A 19,423-nucleotide genomic window follows, 5' to 3' on the forward strand; every position below is an offset into this window, starting at 1 on the left:
TTGCCAACCTTGTATAAACATGTTAGGACATATAAACCATTGAATTGTAAGACTGTCTGCCTGACCAGGTAGTGGCGCAGTAGATAGAGTGCCAACCTGGGATACTGAGGACCCAGGTTCGAAACCCTGAGGTCTCTGGCTTGAATGCAGGCTCACCAGCTTGAGCACAGGTTGTCAGCTTGAGCATGAGATCATAGACACGACCTGATGGTTGCTGGCTTGAGCCCAAGGTCGCTGGCTTGAGCAAGGGGTCCACTGACTCAGCTGGAGCCCCCGATCAAGGCACATATGAGAAAATCAATGAATGACTAAAGTGCTGCAATGCAATGACAAGTTAATGCTTCTCATCTCTCTACCTTCTTGTCTGTCTGTCCCTCTCTCTCTATCTCTTTGTCTCTCTCTCTCTCTCAAAAAAGACTGTTACTTGAAAGACAAAAGGCTTCCTCACTCTATAAAATGACTTCAAAAAGAATTTTTAAAATGATACAAGAAGTATATTGAAACAAGTCTTGCCCTAAAAGGAATGTCATCAAGAGTGACTTCCTAAGAATGATTTTATATTCCTTCTTAAAACATGGTTTTCTCCAGGGAAATGGCAATTTTTGTAAAATGTGAAAAATTAGCTTTGATTTTATGAGAAGAGAAACTGTTAAAACTGTCCTACCACAGGAAGCATGTATGGATTATAAAAGAGAAACAATAACTTACTTGAATATAAAGATAAAAGTTGAAAGAGGATGTCACAAATGGAGAAATGTAGTATTACCAAAGTACTTTTTAAGCAAGACATCTTCAGTTTTATTTAATAAAGTAAGGAGACCTTTTATTTAGTCAATTGTTTAGAGATGGTCAACTACCTGACCCAGAGACTGGAAGTCCGCAAAGACGCAAAACCCCTTTCCACGGCTGCCCCTCAGGCCTCTGAATGCCCTGAGCAGTTGGGGAACAGTAGCTGACCCCTGGGCTGGTCTCCATTTAGAGACTTGTTTGTTTAATTATGCTCCTTCACTTAAAAGTTCTGTTTTTAAATACTGTTTTAACTGGCAGCTCATTAGCATAACTAATTGCTTAGTGAAACACAAAGGCACCCGTTCCCTGACCCTCCCCATTCAGACAACCACCATCAGTTAAATCAAAGGCATGTTAGAGATCCAGAGTATCAGTGCAATCGCAGTGTAACAGCTGACAGTTTTCAAATTAGAATCATGCTTGGACAAAAATGTAGGAGTATCAGACATGTCAATTGGTTATGTGGGAAATATTAATTGATTCTCCAAAGTTCAGTTTATACATATGTGATATTGTGTTATAGCTTGAAAATATATTTGGTCTTCATCCATAGTTCCTGGCACAGGGCTCTTAAAATCCTTGTAATTTCCTAAGTGATAAGCTTTATAGGGATATCTTGTTATAATATTTAGTGTTTGTTTCTAGTTTCTGAAATAGCTCCACAGTACAAAGGTGAGAAGAATGTCTTTTGTTATTTGTAAGAAGCCCTTTTCAGCCACATCTGAGTCTATGTTAACGAGGTGACTTTTGAAAAGCACCTAAGGCTGTAGACCAGGGGTCTCAAACTCGCGGCCCGCTGAACAATTTTGTGCGGCCCGCAGACTAATCCACAAAGTTCAAAATATTTTGGATAAAATTAAGTAAGCCTAGGGGCCTACTTGTATTTTTCATTTCTTTAGCATCCTAGCTAGATATTAGCTTAGTTAACAGCAGTTGTGATGCGAACTACAGTCTCTGGTCATTTTGTGACACTGAGTAAACTGCATGTACGATTGTGCTTGTTGTGCTGATTTTTTTTTGTTTTCAACTGCAGTGAGAAAAGTGTTGCGTAACAGTTGCCTTTTGTAGACCTAGTGTGGCCCGCCGAACGGCTGTGATCTTGCTCTGCAGCCCACATGCTGAGTTGAGTTTGAGACCCCTGCTGTAACCTTGGCCCGGGGAAGCAACCCTGAGATTAGAGGGTTGGGACTTTCAGCCTTCCCCCACTCCATGCCACCTAAGGTGAGGTGGCTATGAGGATACTAATGATAAGTGCCAACACTAACTGCCACCGGAGGAAAGACACAGCCAACACACAGAGTTAGTTGCAGTAATCACACAGGCTGTTTATTACTCACAAATCCTTTTGGCGTGCCTGACAGGGGTCCCCAAACTTTTTACACAGGGGGCCAGTTCACTGTCCCTCAGACCATTGGGGGGCCACCACATACAGTGCTCCTCTCACTGACCACCAGTGAAAGAGGTGCCCCTTTCCGGAAGTGCGGCGGGAGCTGTATAAATGGTTTTAGGTGGCCACATGCGGCCCGCGGGCCGTAGTTTGGGGATGCCTGGAAGGGGTACAGTCTGCGTGTTCCTCTCTTGGTCAGAGCTCAGAACTGCATGGAGACAGTCCACATTCACGTTGGAGTCTGGGCGACTACTGCAGCAGGGGGCCCTCAGCTTTAGTACCTTTTCTGGCCAACGCCTTCGAACAGGTGTCAATCTACAGGATAATCATCTCAAACCACCTTTTGGGGAGTTCTTCTCAGGGAGCCCTTTTTATGTTAATCTACTGAAATGTCACATCAAGCCACTTTTAAGGTGTTCCTGGAGGAGCCTCCTGTCTACGTCAACCCACAGTTATGACTTCAAGCCACTTCTTACCTATATGTAACTTCACACACACACTAACTGAGCCCTGAGCGAAAGACACAGTCTGTTTATCACATCTGTACACACTATATTCATTCCTATCCAGACAGCATAACTTTACTTAATTTCCTTAATTGCTTTTAATATTATATCCTAATTATTTTTATATATCTTCCATGTTTTTCTATATTTCTATATATTTAATTACTATAACCTTATATTACTGCAACAAGAAGGCTTGGAAACTCAGTACCTTTTCCCTCAGACCTTGCTCTATGCACCTCTTCCCCCCGGCTGCTCCTGAGTTTATAGTAAGTAACTGTTTTCCTGAGTTCAGTGAACAACTGTGGCAAAATTATCAAACCCAAGATGGTCTGACTTACAGACCATCAGTTCAAAGCACAGGTGACAACCTGGATTTGTGATTGGAATCTGCAGGGGGGGCAAATTTTATAGGACTGAGCCCTCAACTTGAGGATCTAAACTGTCTCTGGGGAGATAATGTCAAAATTATGTTTAATGGTCGGATATCCAACTGATGTTGGAGAACTGATGGATGTGGGGGAAAAACATATTTGGTGATGAGAAGGGAAGTATTCTGTGAGTAGACTGTTGTAGAGAAAAAATGAATTTTTCTCATACTCATATTTTCTGGGACAGTGAGTTATGGGAAGCAAAATTAATATTGTGAAACATAATTTTATGATGCTGCAAAGAAATAGAAATAGAAGACCATGCTGGTAAATTCGCTCCTGTCTTATCCGTAGAGATGGGGCTTCAGTACACTTCCCAGACGATGAAATTAAGGAACAGACCAAGGATCAAGGATCCTTAGTTGTGTTCCTCTCCTCCTAGTCATTAAGCTGTGTTGCTCTTATTAATAAATTTGGTTGGAGATGTAATGTTTAATTTTTAAGGTTGAAGGGAGAAAAATATACTGCTCCCCCAAATTAGGGACTATTTCAAAATGAATATGAAACGATATGAAAAAGAAGCATCTGATTTTTTTTTTTTTTGTATTTTTCTGAAGCTGGAAACAGGGAGAGATAGACTCCCGCATGCGCCCGACCAGAATCCACCCGGCACGCCCACCAGGGGGCGACGCTCTGCCCACCAGGGGGCGACACTCTGCCCACCTGGGGGCGATGCTCTGCCCCTCCGGGGCGTCGCTCTGTTGCGACCAGAGCCACTCTAGCGCCTGGGGCAGAGGCCAAGGAGCCATCCCCAGCGCCCGGGCCATCTTTGCGCCAATGGAGGCTCGCTGCGGGAGGAGAAGAGAGAGACAGAGAGGAAGGAGAGGGGGAGGGGTGGAGAAGCAGATGGGCGCTTCTCCTGTGTGCCCTGGCCGGGAATCGAACCCGGGACTTCTGCACGCCAGGGTGACGCTCTACCGCTGAGCCAACTGGCCAGGGCCTGATTTTTTTTTTATTAAACAAGATTATCAGAAAAACAAATGACAAGTCAAAGAAAGTTGTTTGATTATGCAAATGAGATGCAAACTCAATTATCGTAATTAAGTAGCAAGTGACATATCAAATGTTTTTTTTATTGCTTCATATTCATTTTGAAACATCCCCTAATTTTTTTGAGCAGTGTACCTTAGCATTGGCTTTATCAGGGCATGTACTGATTTTGAAATGGAATAATGTAGAGCCATATTTAGTGATTACATTAAAAAATCCAGCTCATGAAAAATGGCTGAGACCTACCCAGCTAGGCAAAGAAGAGTTTTTTTTGTTTGTTTTGGTTTCTTACTAGATGTTGGAAAGAAAGAGGAAGTCCATTTGTAAATAGAACTTGTACTTACAACATGCAATTCCCTTAAAAGGAAGCCTCAGGGAAACCAAGTCCGAGCTCGTACCACTTTGCACAGCAGCCAGTTAGTTGAGTGACAAGGTATTGGGACAAGGACTTTATTCTGAAAGGCAGCAAGGTGAGAAGATGGTGGACTAGCATCCTAAAGAGCTAGTCCACCATCTAAAAAAGTACAGAATTCAACCTTCTTTTATACTAAGGAAGACAGGAAGGAGCAAGAGGTGACTGAGGATGGCAGACATCGGCACCAGCAGTGGTCTGCGGAAGACAGTACAACTACTTTGTTCTTAGCCTATTGACCCTAGTTGATGTGAGTCTAGTCATGAGGTTCCTGCAAATCTTTGGTAACCAATTATTATTTTTGTACCTGTTTCCCTTATCTCCTTGGGGAATGGCACTTTCTGGTCAGGGGCTGTTTTTGTAAAACTCAAGGTGCAAGTGGAATTCCTTTCAATGATTAACATGTCTACATGCAAGATTATGCAGAAGCGATTAACCTGAAGCTCTTGTAAACAACACAGGCTTGGAGTCAGAGAGGCCGAGCATTTCATTCTGTTACATCAGGAGTTCCTGTCAGTAGTGCATCCTGGTTTAATATGATGCCTTGCTAGCTTTATGGACACATAGATATTTCTATCTCATTTTGTCTGTGCTAGAGGTGCTGGGTCATTGTGGTTCTCTAGGCTGCAAGGAAAAGCTGATACTGAAGTGGTACCCACTGAAGGCCAGAGTGCATGGATATGCCAGCTCTACTTGCTGAGCCTGGCCAGCAAAGAGAAGGTCCTCTTCTAGTTGGCTTCCTCTCCTGTCAGAAGATGCTGGCTAATCAGAAGACTTAGGACCAAAGCCAGAGGGCTTCCTTAGAAATGAAGGGCAGGCCCTGCCCAGTTGGCTCAGTGGTAGAGCGTTGGCCTGGCGTGTGGAAGTCATGAGGTTCGATTTCTGGCCAGGGCACACAGGAGAAGCACCCATCTGCTTCTCCACCCTTCCCCCTCTCCTTTCTCTCTAGCTCCCTTTTTCCCTCCCGCAGCCAAGGTTCCACTGGAACAGAGTTGGCCTGGGCGCTGAGGATGACTCTGTGGCCTCCGCCTCAGGCACTAGAATGGCTCTGGTTGCAACAGAACAACAGCCCAGATGGGCAGAGCATCACCCTCTAGTGGGCTTGCCAGATGGATCCTGGTCAGGTGCATGAGGGAGTTTTTCTCACTGTCTCCCAGCTTCTCACTTCAGGAAAAATACCAAAAAAAAAAAAAAAAAAAAAGGAAAGAAATGAAGATCAGGCCCTGGCCAGTGACTGAATGGATAGAGTGTCGGCCCAGTGTATGGATGTCACAGATTACATTCTCGGTTAGGACACACAGGAGAAGCAACCATCTGCTTCTCCCCCTGCTCCTCCCCCTTCTTTCTCTCTTCCTCTTCCATAGCCAATGGCTCGATTAGTTTGAGCATTGGCCCTGGGCACTGAAGATAGCTCCATTGGAGTTCATCAGCCTCAGGTGCTAAAAATAGCTCAGTACTTGAGCATTGGCCTTAGATGGGTTGCCAGGTGGATTCCGGTTGGGGCGCATGTGGGATTCTGTTTCTCTGTCTCCCCTCCTCTCACCTAAAAAGAAAAAAAAAAAAAAGAAATAAAGGGCAGATTCTTTTTCCTGATAGTAATTTGTGATGAGCCAGTACCACAGGGCTTTTTTCTTTCTTTCTTTCTTCCTTTTTTTCTTAACTGGCAATCCAGATCATAAGTGAGAAACAGTGCCTTCATATTAAGGTGACCAACTTTTTTACAATGAAAAGGAGGACAAAAATAAATGGAAGAAAACAATATCATAAATAAAAGAAACATTTTATTCATTGCAATAATAATACACTATAATGTGATAAGTGCATAATAAAAACATTTGTAATATGATAAATGTATAATAAAATATTTGTAATATTTTATATGATAATTATGCTTACATGCCTATTAAGTTTTAATAATAATTGTAAAAAAACTACTCATTTAGATACAAATACGTCATATCACACGCAATGGATCGACTCTGCACCAATTGAATACGGACATTTACAGATTAGTCTTCCAATATCAAAAAGGAGGACACATAGGAGGACACTTCATGAGGGAGGATGGAACGTACAAAAGAAGGACTGTCCTCCCTAAAGGAGGACAGTTGGTCACCTTATTAAATACCTCTTTTGTTCTTTTGTTCAATTAATAGCCATGATGGTCTGGTCTACGTTTGTTAATTATTTCATGTCATCCCTGTAGATGAAAAGAGATTAATTCTCAAGAAGAGAATTCTTTCAAAATCAAAGTTTAAAGCTACTGTTTGTGCAGGAAAATGCTTCTAGATCATTCCTTCAGTATTTAGTGGCTTCTTTCTTTTTTTCTTTTCCAAGTGAGAGTAGGGGAAATTGACAGATTCCTGCATGCCTCCAGACCAGGATCCACCTGGCAACTCTCATCTGGGGCTGATGCTCTGCCCATCTGGGGCCATGCTCATAACTGAGCTATTTTTAGTGTCTGAAGCAGAGGCTCCACGAAGCCATCCTCAGTGCCTGGGGCAATGCACTCAAACCAATCTAGCTATGGCTGTGGGAGGAGAAGAGAGAAAGAAGGGGGAGGAAAGGGGGAGAAACAGATGGCTGCTTCTCCTGTGTGCCCTGACTGGGAATCAAACCCAGGACATCCACATGCAGGGGCCGACATTCTACCACTGAGACAATTGGCCAGGGCCTCTAGTGGCTTCTAACACCCGGTCTCCCAGAAGTAGCTAAATTCATGAATCTTTTTCTTATAAAGCTTTTTGATATGTTTCAAGGCTTTATGAATTCTTTTTAAGTAGCTGGTGATGCGCTTCTTGGGCCGTCATGGCTTGCACTTGGCTCAGCTGTTTCTGAGGCATACAGCACTCAGTGCTCAACCGCAGTGCTGGTCGACTTAGAGGGTGCTTTCTGCTCGCAGGCTGGCTGTTAGGATGGGATTGTGCAGCTCCCAATCCCCACCCCCAACACTGTGTTACAATATCTTAAATTTTATCTTGGGCTTCTTTTATTGTCTGGATTAATGAGCATGCTGGTGTTAACTTGGCATTTGAGATCCATCACACATTGGCCCTAACCTCCTGTTTAATGCCGTCTCCTGTTATTTGACAGCACAATCCCGAGTCTTCCTCAGGCTTCAAACCAGAGGTGGAGATGGAGGAAAATGTCTGAGGCTGGGAGGGAGGCTGGGGTTACCTGGACTTGCTCAAGCAGGGTTCCCAGCCCTGGCTGAGGACTAGGGTTGCCTGGGGTACTTGTAAAACTCAGGAGGCTCAGGTTACACCCCAAATCAGTAAATCTCCAGGGCATAGGAACCAGGCGGCTGCTGAAGTTCGGAATCAACTCTCAGGCAGTTATCTTCGCCACAGAGAACGAAGTGATTTGGCTGTTTGCTCGAATGCTCGCTCGATCTGGACCCAGATCCACATCCAAGTCTCAGTCTTCCCCACTTCCTCAGAGCCCGCAAGAACATCATTTCCTTGTCCTTCACTGAACTCCGATCCATTTTCATCCTTTGGGTCTCATCTATTAGCCAGACTTCTGAAGCTCCCTTCCAATTTACAATGAATTGGAGTCTCTGAATTTTTATAACTTGAAAAGTTGCCTCACTTATCTAGTAGATACCTCATAGTAACATATGTTATATGACATTTAGCCCAGTGACCTCCTTGAAAGACCTATAAGTTAATATTACAATATTTTGGAGACTTTTGGCCAAGAACCTGTCTTATTTAAATCTAAGTTGTTGTTGCTGTTGTTTTAGTTTCTTTTCCTTGAAACATGGTGGTTTTGAACTATTTTAGGCCATGGGTTCCTTTGAAAATATGGAGCGAACTACAGACCTCGCAGAAAAGTCTCGCACACACACATAATACACTTCACATGCCATCAGTGGGTTCACAAGCCCTTTGAAGCCTGTCCATGGACTGTTTTTGTCTCAGCTGAGAAAAGGGATTTTTTAAGGGGGAGCGAAGAGAAGAAAGGGAGTTTGGGAGAGATCTTTTCTTAGGAGCCACAGTGTGAGTGCGTGAGTGGGGTCTTCCACAGGAGGGTGGCATTGGTCTGAGGGGAGAGGACCTATGACAGGTAAAAGGACAGCATCACTCCTCCCGGGTATCTTCTGAGCAGTCAGGCAGCCACATGGTGGGGCTCCTGTGGCAAAGCGGGCAGGGCCAATAGCTTAATTGACCACTAGGTGTCATCACAACACAAATAAGTTTTCTGGCTTTGGGCAGTAGTGTGCCTGAACCTAGAGGCAGAATAGCAAGAAAGCTGTGGTGACTTCCCATCAGGGACCTAATACTGCCAAATGACCACAGGATTTGCTTTCATTATTACATTTTCAATACAAGGAAGACCAAAACGTGGATGAAGACACATTCAGTATAGATAAATGGAAAGAGAAGGAAAAGGTGAGCAAGATAGGTCAAGAAGGGAATATGGCCTGATTAATGTTTCGATTCCCCCTGGAAATGACATATTCTTGAAAATAGTATTTTGTCCTTGTGAGAAGCAATGTCGGCTGGACTAAGCTTTCAGGCTCCTAAAACAGCAAGCTGTTATTATGTAACTCACCTTACAGATACTCCAAAATCCCTTTTGAACCAATTGTGACCATCCTTTCAATAAGAATTTTGGCAATGTGCTCTTATTTAACATAAGAGCATATTTCTTGATTGAGGTGCATTTTATTTCTCTTTTATTTTCTTCTTATAGCACTTCCAAGTCTGTTACTACAGTAGGCATTAGCTCTCTTTGTTTTAGGGCCACACATTGTACCCTTGGCCCCAGTCAAATCTTTTATAATTGCATATTTTTTGGCAAGAATGTGTGTATCATAAATTTATCTTCATTAATTAAAAAAAGTTTGTATCACTATATTTTTCAACATTAAAAATGACATTAATATTGCATTTAATATAAAAGTTAACATAATAGATGCATTCTTGCTCCAGGGTAGTACAATTCTATCAATAAGCCAGAGACCTAGGATAGGATGCCAACTGTTCTGTTCTGGAGTCCTTGACAACTGAATGTGAAACCAGTTCCCTTTGCCTTTCTGATTCCTAGGTTTTGGGGGGGAAATTATTTGAAAGTAAATTAGCTTAGTGGGAAAGTAAGCCTATTCCAAATGCTCCAAATCTTATAAACACTGTTTGTCTAAACAGGCATAGTTTTCTAGAAATTATTTATTGATTGACTGATTTTAGTGAGAGGGAGAGGGAAAGTGAATAGAGAAAAAAACCTATCTATTTGTTGTTGTACTTATTTGTGCCTTTATTTGTTGATTCATATATGTGCCCTAAACAGAGATTGAATCTGCAACTTGGCACATTGGGATGACACTCTAACTGAGCTACCTGGCCAGGGCTTGAACATGGCATTGTTGATACAACACTGGTGTGTTTCACATAGGCTGACCTGCTCAACCTTAACCCAGGGGAATCATACCAGTTTGGGGAAGTGAGCAGCGGCTCTCTCCAAGTGAAATGGGTTAGGAAGGGAAGTAGGGAAGGCAGGACTCCTTTCAGAAGGCAGGACTCTATTTTAGAATCCCTATTGGGATGAAAAAGCCATCCTTCACTGGAAAGTATTCACTTGGAAATGCGGCCCTGTAGGAGCAGAGGAAGTAAGGGAGACTAGGTTTGCAGCAAGGCTTGCCTAGTCCTTCTGGGTAGTTTGGCCAACAGAGCCTGCCTGCTGCTCAGGCTTGCTGATGTTTTTGTCTCCTGCAGGTGCATAGCTTTAAGAACTACTGGGAAAAACTGAACGCCAACCTGGAATATGTTAAGTACTCCAAGCCACACTTACACTATCACAACAGCGTGGTCAGGACAGAGTGGCACAGGCTGATCTCGGAGGAGGTATGTGTAGGTTCATGAGAATGAAGCAAGAAGCAAAAGCACACGTGTTAGATCCAGGTGATAGCTGCGAGGCATTAAGCACCCTCCCCAGGCGCCAGGCACTTTTACATCGTTGCTACTGATCTAATAGGCAGACAGAGGTGCTTCTCTGATGCTTCTTTGGGGTGATGGAACTGTTGTGTTCTCTGTATTGATAGTGGTGTACAGGAATCTGCGTTTGTGATGACGGAACTATACGCTCGTCCCAGCGTCAGTTTCCTGATTTGGATAGTAGACCATGTATAGTCATTTTTATAAGATGTAAATATGTATTGGGAAGATCTCAGGTGAAGAGTCCCTGAGATGTCTCTGTAGTGTAGTTGTATATAGTTGTAGTGTTGCTGTGTGTAATATATGGTTGACTTGCAACTTCCTATAAATCTATAGTAGTTTCAGAAAACAATTTTTTAATAATCTGGGTATTTTACCTGGGTGTTCTTCCTGTTTGCCTGGAAAGTATCTATCTTTTTCTGAAACTCTTAATTGTCTTAATTATGTCCTTGATGTGAAAAATGTCATCCCACAAGACCTTCACCATTCGCACCTCTGACATGTTCTCACTCCTAGAAAACGGGACAAAGAAGGCCCATGGTGTATGTGAGGAATATTCTTGATAATGCAGCAAAGTAAGTAAACTTGGGGATTATTGTATTTGTAAGATGGTTATCATTTGCTATTCTTTCGTTGGCTACTGTCCATGGAAGTAGCTTATTTCCTTTGTGTGTGGTGCTGTCAGCTTTCTGAAGGCAGCCCCTGGGCCCTCTTCAGGAGCTTGATGCTGGAGTTGCTAGTAGGGAAATTAAGCCCTACAGGCTCATACGCTATGGATAGATGATATATCAGGAAGTGGTAAAGGAAGCTCTTATTACTTGAGCACTGTAGGGGGTACGGAGGTAGGCTGATTTTAAAAAGTATTAGGTGTTAGTGGGCTGGTGAGCCTGCTCTTATTTTGAAAGCAGACTTTCTAGATAGTGAGTCATCTCAGAGTGCTACAAGTATAGGCCCCATTCCAACCTCTGTTCTATTTTCTGTTCCCATTATTTCCATTAAGTGAGAGCTGCAATTGTTCTAAATTATTGTCATTGTTTGCACTAAAGAACTTTGAGTTTTGAAATTGCCTAATATGGCTTTTGCCAAGTTGATTAAAGTTTTTGAGGTTTTTACCAGCTTGAAAACAGTTTTGCAGTGGTTTTCTGAATTTTTAAAGGAGGATATCTTTGTATGGTATTGTGGCTTTCATTTTTTTTTAAAAAAATAATACTTCCTGTTTGAATTAACATTGGCTATTTTCTTTGTAGGGTGTTTTCTAACCTAGAAGCAAGGAATTTGGGTAAGAAAAGACCTGTAATAAAGCCGTCTGGATTTCAGAGGATGTTTGGTTTTTAACACTGTACCCCCTCCACTGTGGGTCGGCAGGAAAATTTCTTCCAACAGTGTAATGAAGGCAGCCCCTTTAATATCCTCCTGTGAGAGGGCTGCCCAGCCCCGCCCTGCCTGTCTTGGCACCAGGACCTGCAGGGACAGCTGCTCAGTGTGCTTTTGCTAGAGGAGTCCCCAGAAGATGGCCTTCTGGTTTTCATTATTTTTCCTCATAGAGGTGATCTAATTCGCATGCCCTTTGGCTGTGCCCACAGGGTGCACTTTGGAAATTCCCTTGGCACAGGGCTGCTTTCTGTCCAGCTGTGTGATCGTGCAAGGGCCTTTGACTTGTGTGCTCCTCTCATTGTGGTTGGCACTCGGGCACTCACTAGGCTGGGTCATTGTGGTGCTGGGGGCGGGGGCTCTAGGTAAGCCCTGTGATCTGGAGGGAGAGCACAGGTGGGCGTGGGGCCAGACAGAGCTGGACTTGCATTCCGGCTTGGCGGCATGCTCACCGTGTCCTTTTAGGCAAGCCATTTAACCATTTTGTAGGTCCCCTCAGGGCAAGGATGAGGAGAAAGGAGGGTAAATCGGTAATGTTTATAGCACCGAGGGCAGTGCTCAGCACATGTGGGTACCTGGGGTGGCTGGTTGTCATCAGAGTATGAGGAGAAATGCTAAGGCTTAATGTCTAAGCCAGGTGACAGGTGTCATAGAGCCTCGAGGCAGCGGGGAGGGCTAGGTCAGGAGTAGGGATGGTTGGGGAAGTCTTGACAAACAAGGGGGTCTTAGCTGGGTAAAGCCAGGGGAGGAGAACGCCAAGTGTATTCAAGTATAAGCCCTTTTTATGGTTTTGTCAGTGGCTCATAAGGGTCAGAGTGTATTTAAATAGCTGTTATTTTTATATCTCACTTCTGTTTTATGAGCCTGGATGTTTAGGTGTATGTTGGGTGACCCTAACGGAAATTATTCTGTACAGTGTGTTGCTGCACATCCGCAGCTGTGCACACAACCCACACATAACCCGGGATGGTGACCTTGTCAGCCAGCCCAGGCGGATGGAGCCTGGGCTCCCTGAGCAAGCAGCCCTAGGGAACCGGCCTCTGCCCCTGTTACCAGGTCATCCCTGTCTGACGCCAGGGGGCTGGTCGCCAGCACCAGGCAACAGAGGACAGGAGTTCTGCCCAGTGCACCCGGGTGTGAGTGTGTGTGATTGGGGGGCGGGCCCTGTTGCTGCTGTGCCACCTCTGTCCCCCGTGAAAGCCTCTCCTGCTCCTGCTCGTCAGGCCTGCTTGCAGCCTGTTGCTAGTCATTTTCTCGACACATTTCTGGGCACTTGCCGCTTCCTCTCACGTGCTTTGCTTGTGCTAGTTTCCTAGGAAGAATGACCTCACTGCCAGCCACAGAGCACTCCATGTGAAATTCTGGGCTGCTGGGCTCAGGACCTGAATCGTCCCATCGTAATCATGAAGGGCGTGTAGGATCCAGTAGAATTTCTCCTGAGGCATCCAGAGGCGTCCATGCCCTCCGACAAGGAGTCGTCTGCCCAGGACCAGCGTAGTCGGTCCCGTGACTGGTGCTACGCCTCAGGTGCTCCGGGCAGAAAAGCAGGGTGCCAGGTGCTGTTAGGGGAGTGTTAGGACGGATTTTTCAATGAGACTGTTTGTGCCCCTCTAGTCTTGCTGGTGAAGTGCAAGTACGGTGGAGAACGTGCCACTTGATTTGACCTTATACATCACTTTTCCATCTTGATCTAGTTAACCTTTCGGTCTGATAATTTATGCTAATTAGTATTATTGCCACAGTAATTGACTGGTCCCCTTAGCTGAGTAATCCCCAAAGACAGATAGGAGGGGAGTCAGTGTCACTAAGTCTCCATTCCTGGGGTTATGTCCCCCTTAGAGTTAAGAGAGGTCCCCAGTTATTGTGTCTCGGGGTTCTTAGTGGTGAGCTTTTTTTTTTTTTTTTTTTTTTTTTTTCCATTTTTCTGAAGCTGGAAACAGGGAGAGACAGTCAGACAGACTCCCGCATGCGCCCGACCGGGATCCACCCGGCACGCCCACCAGGGGCGATGCTCTGCCCATCCTGGGCGTCGCCATGTTGCGACCAGAGCCACTCTAGCGCCTGGGGCAGAGGCCACAGAGCCATCCCCAGCGCCCGGGCCATCTTTGCTCCAATGGAGCCTTGGCTGCGGGAGGGGACGAGAGAGACAGAGAGGAAAGCGCGGCGGAGGGGTGGAGAAGCAAATGGGCGCTTCTCCTGTGTGCCCTGGCCAGGAATCGAACCCGGGTCCTCCGCACGCTAGGCCGACGCTCTACCGCTGAGCCAACCGGCCAGGGCAGTGGTGAGCTTTGTGTCAAAATCAAAGCTAGTGCCTGTTGGCGCTGGGATGTAATATTTTCCTTCCTCCTCACTTCCTCCCTCCCTCTTTCCTTTCATCCCTTTTTTCCTTCTGTCCTTTCTTTCCTTCCCTCCCTTCTTCCTTTCCCTCCCTCCCAGCTTTGCCTGTCTCTGTTGCCCCAGCTCTCTGCAAGCCACCCGAGTGATCAGTCCAGCTTGCAGGACTAGGTCACACTTACCTAGTAAACATTTTTATTCACTCAGGGAGCTATTATGTTTTCCCAGTGACTAAGAGAGGGGAAACTGAGGCTGATTCCTCTTTCTTCTAGCCCATTCCCCATAGACCATGCTGCTTAACAATTGCTCTGTTTAGTTTCAGAGCCAAGATCGACACCCCTCTTCCAGGAGGAAGACAACCAGCAGAGGCTGCTCGTGGGGCTGGTATGTGGGCTGTGGGCAGTTCAGGCAGTGGCAGGCAACGGGCTCAAGGAGAAGAGGAAAGGCTAGATTGTATTTCTCACTCTAATCTTGTTTTTCATTCTTTTAACACATAGTTGTGTCCAGCCACTATGGGTCCTATGTGTCCAGTTTTAAGGAACACATATATGATTGCTGCCCTCTTGGAATTATAGTTTAGTGGGAGAGACTCATTAGCCAGTTGCCTGGATAAATACACAATTACAAAACATCATGAGGAAGTGGACCCCGAGAGTGATTAAAATGAGGAAAAAGCAACGTCTCTGTGGCATTTGTATTTTGGGTTTAAAATAAAACAGAATAAAGAATTCCTTCTCAAGAAGTCCCACTACTAGGAAGACCAAAGAAATATAAAGAGCAGAATTGGTAAATAACTCCAGAATCTATAAAAGACTGATGTAGACATCAGGAAAGTTCAATAAAACATTTTTAATATTGTGTAGGCTTAGGAATGGGATATGTATCTCCTACTATATATGGCAAGTTAAAAATATGAGAAAAGTATGTATAAATACATACTCATACACTTAAGAGTTCTAGTTAAACAAAGGATCCTTGGCAAAGAGAATGACCAAACTTGAGCCAAGAAGGAACAGAAGACCTGAAAGCACAATAACTAAAATAATTTGAAAAAAATGTCAAAGATTATCTCCAAAAAAGGCCCCAAGTTATCTAATGAATCTGTTCTTTTAAACTTTTAAAGGCCAGGTCATTCTCATGGTGTGTGAATTGTTTTTGAAAAAAGATGGGAAGCTTCCTAATCACTTTAAAAAGCCAGCATAACCTTGAAACCAAAATTTGATGATGATCACTTTCACTTATGAATATAGATACCACAAGCCTAATTAAAATACATTTCAGTGGTTTTTTTAAAAATACATTGTGACTAGTGGAGTTCTTTCTAGGAAAGCTTAATATTAGGAAATATATAAATATTAATGTAATTCATCACATTGATGTCAAAGAGAAAAAATTATAATCTCTATAGGTGCTTCAAGTTGATAAAAGTAAAATTTTACTTTTGGAAATATGCTAACTCCATAAGACAAAGAATAATCTAATACAAATAGCCAACCTCCTTCTTAATGGAATATTGGAAGCATTCCTATTAAAATCAGAAAGAAGTTAAGGATCCTTGTGATTTTCAATGAAATTTTTATTTTTTAAATTTTTATTTAAGAAGAGGGGAGATAGAGAAACAGACTCCCGCATACACCCAGACTGGGATCCACCTGGTGACCCTCATCTGAGGCTGATGCTCTGCCCATCTGAGGCCATGCTTGCCACTGAGCTATTTTTAGCACCTGAGGATGAGGCTGCATGGAACCATCCTCAGTGTCTGGGCTGCACTCAAACGAGTAGAGCCATGGCTGCAGGAGAGGAAAAGAGAGATTGAGAGAAAAGTGAGAGGAGGAGCGGAGGAGAAACAGATGGGCACTTCTCCTGTGTGCCCTGATGGGGAATCAAACCTGGGACTTCCACATGCCGGGTCAGTGCTCTACCAACTGAGCCAGCTGGTTCTGGAAATTCTAGCTAATGCAATAAGAAACAAAAGTAAAAGAAGACTGTCTAATGCAGGGGGGGTCGGGAACCTATGGCTCGCGAGCCAGATGTAGCTCTTTTGATGGCTGCATCTGGCTCGCAGATAAATCTTCAATAAAAAAAATAATAATGTTAAAAATATAAAACATTCTCATGTATTACAATCCATTCATTTCCTACCGCTCATGTTCATGGTTGTGGGTGGTTGGAGTCAATCACAGCTGTCCTCCAGGACAACACCAAATTTTTATTGGATAATGCATACCGGAATTACATTTTAAAATATGTGGCGTTCATGGCTCTCTCAGCCAAAAATGTTCCTGACCCCTGGTCTAATGCTACAAAAACAAAATGATCAACTGGGAAATGGAAAATAGTAGCAAGTTAGTAAGCTGGTGATTCTTTATCTATTTTTTTAATTGGAATTAATCAGTTAGAAATAATAATGGAAAACAATATCCCATTCACAAGTCCTTAGCATCTAGGTTTAATAACATCACAAGCCAAAACCCAATAGAAATTTTCTGGCAGTTGACTTAAGTGCCTCACTTAGCAAAGTCAAGAGGCATGGGACATTGTTACCAGGCAACTAAGTGTGTTGTTGAGCTACATCGACAGCGACAGTACAGTACTTGTACAAAAAATAGTATGCTCTCTAGTTTAAATTAGAATCTCTAGTGTATGAGACGTGAAGAATTTAAAAGTCAATGTGGAAAGAAATTGCTTTTAATAAATCAACCAGTCAATGGTTGTTTATTTGTAAAAGAAAATTAAGTTAAATTCCTCCTATCCCAAATATTACCTCTTTATACCATAAACCAACAGAAATATCAGGGAAAGGAGTTTAATATAAAGTATTTAACTATATGAAAGAGTTGGAATAAAATAAGTGGGTAGTTAAATAATACTGAAATAAGGAAGGCCTTTTATTCTATTATTGAATATAGACATATAGGACAAGATAGATTGAAAACTTAAAACAAACAGAAAACAAAAGGCAAACAATACATTTTGGGCAAAATGTGGTATATGTGATAATTTATTAACATTAGGGGTATAAGTAAAGTTTATAGATCAATAAGAGAACAACACACCAGAAAGGAAATGAAGAAAGCCTGTGACCAGTGAATTTTCTGAAGTTTACGCCCAAACTCTCAAGTCAGGGGAGGGGAAGAAAAGTAACGTTTACCATTGTTAAAATTAAATGACAAATAGAACAAGTGTTTTTGTTTGTTTCTTTTTTATTGACTATCAAATTGTCAGCAATTTAAAAATCATACTAGCAGAGTTCAGGGTGCAGGGAATCGAGGAGCCTCACCCAACACGGTGGAGAATCAGCGTAACCACAATGGAAGGCATTCTGGCAATGTCTCTACGACCTTCAGGGTGTGACCGAACACATTTTATTTCTAGGAATTTAGCCTGACAAAATAATTGGGGATATGGCAAACAATTTTTCTCTGAGAATTCTTTGGAGAATTCTCATCAGGGCCTTGGAGCTCAAGTTTCAGCTGCTGCCCAGGCTTTGGGGGAATCAGAACTATTCCTTTGAAGGAAAACACTGTCACCCCAACTAGTGCTCCTCAGAGGAAGAGTGAGGGTCCTGCGTTTCTGCTGGTGGGGTCTGCAGACCCATTATTGTCATATTTTTAATGAATGTTAATAAATGGGTCTAATTCACACCAGTTGCAGGTGTAAATGGGTAGAGTGTGATTTATCTAACATATCCTATTTTCAGATGGTGGCTGAACTGAAGGACCATCTTCTGAGACACCTACAGGGTGTAGAAAAGAAGAAAATTGAACAGATGGTTCTGGACTACAATTCAAAACTGGTTGGTTTGCTTTTTGTTTTTTTACCCCCCCTTGTATATATAGTAGTTCCCAATATGTAATTCAGTGTGTTTTTCAAATTAGGGTTTTGGAGGTCTCCCACTCTCAAACCAGTATATTTGTTGCTATAAACTGAGGAAAGGGAAAAGAAATAACCTCAAAACAAAGAGAATTTGGTTTTGAAAGTGGTTTATTGTACTCCTTTCAAATAGTGACTATGTGCTCATGAAACACAGAACACTAGTGAATGTAGCATGGTTGTCAAACATTCGCGTCTCATCTTGGCGTTCTCCAGGTTCTTACGAATAGTCCTCATGATTTCTGTACATGGAGGTTTATGCAGACACGAGAGAACTTGAGCTTCAATTCTTAATTAGCTCTAACAGCCTGATTAGGCCAGATTCTAGTTAGTTATATAAATACTATCACATTTGAATCTGCTGGTGTGATTGGCAGCTCATCTACCAACTCATGTACCAGGAAGCCACTTACTGAAATCGTGTGATCCAAATTAATAATATCAGTTCATGTGTCTATAGAGGTGATGTTGTTAGATTGAATTTTGAGGATGTATTGGTCCTTTAAAAAGCTTATAGAGTTGAAGTTTGATCCTACTTAGAATCTAGAAACAGCATGCTGGAAAAAATTTTAAAGTATTTAAATGCAAAGAAAAAACAAAGAACACTCCATTTCTTCAAGTTTGGTTAAGACCAATATGCAAATGAGCCAGTGTGTGAATATATAGTTTGCATTGAACTCTGGAAGATTAGTTAAATTTATTAGAGTGGGCCTTCATTTAATTTTATGTTTAATTTGAAAGTTTCTGCCTTTCTTGTAGTCATTAGTATCTGGTTTTTTATTTGTTTTGTGACAGGGACAGAAAGAGAAAGAGAGAGAGAGATAATGACAGCCAGGCAGGAAAGAGAGACAGGAAGCATGAATTCTTTGTTGTGGCACCTCCATTGTTCATTGATTGCTTTCTTATATATACCTTGACTGGAGGGAGGGGCAGCTATAGCAGAGCAAGTGACTCTTTGCTCAAGCCAGTGACCTTTGGGCTTAAGCAAGTGACCATGGGGTCATGTCTATAATCCCATGCTTAAGCCAGTGACCCCATGCTCAAGCTGGTGAGCCCATGCTCAAGCCGGTGACCTCAGGGTTTTGAACCTGGGTCCTCTGCATCCCAGTTCAACACTCTATCCACTGTGCCACTTTCTGGTTAGACTGGTGTCTGTTTTCTAAATAATATCTTTGAATTTAATAGTTTTTAATATACAGTGGTACCTTGAGATACGAATTTAATTAGTTCTGTAACCAAGCTCATAAGTCAGTCAACTCGTATATCAAACTGCCGATACTGGACCCGTGCGCCAATGCACCAACTAGTGGCAGCTTCCCAAATCACGACTCGTATCTCGGAATTTCGCTTGGATCTCGAACAAAAATATGGACCAAGTCACAGCTTGTATCTTA

General features: G+C 43.0%; 1 protein-coding gene across 3 annotated transcripts in view; it reads left to right on the plus strand.

Moving 5' to 3' along the window:
• The window catches only part of GSAP (gamma-secretase activating protein), a 145,963-nt gene that overhangs the window by 110,896 nt on the left and 15,644 nt on the right, over positions 1–19,423 (plus strand). For all 3 annotated transcript variants that reach the window (XM_066238455.1, XM_066238453.1, XM_066238454.1), the window contains exons 20-24: positions 10,233–10,361; positions 10,968–11,026; positions 11,699–11,730; positions 14,473–14,540; positions 17,857–17,952. In XM_066238455.1, the coding sequence (XP_066094552.1) occupies positions 10,233–10,361; positions 10,968–11,026; positions 11,699–11,730; positions 14,473–14,540; positions 17,857–17,952 (384 nt within the window). The remainder of the gene's footprint in view (positions 1–10,232; positions 10,362–10,967; positions 11,027–11,698; positions 11,731–14,472; positions 14,541–17,856; positions 17,953–19,423) is intronic.

This window comes from Saccopteryx bilineata, chromosome 7 (assembly GCF_036850765.1).
Source record: "Saccopteryx bilineata isolate mSacBil1 chromosome 7, mSacBil1_pri_phased_curated, whole genome shotgun sequence".
NCBI classification, from domain to species: domain Eukaryota; kingdom Metazoa; phylum Chordata; class Mammalia; order Chiroptera; family Emballonuridae; genus Saccopteryx; species Saccopteryx bilineata.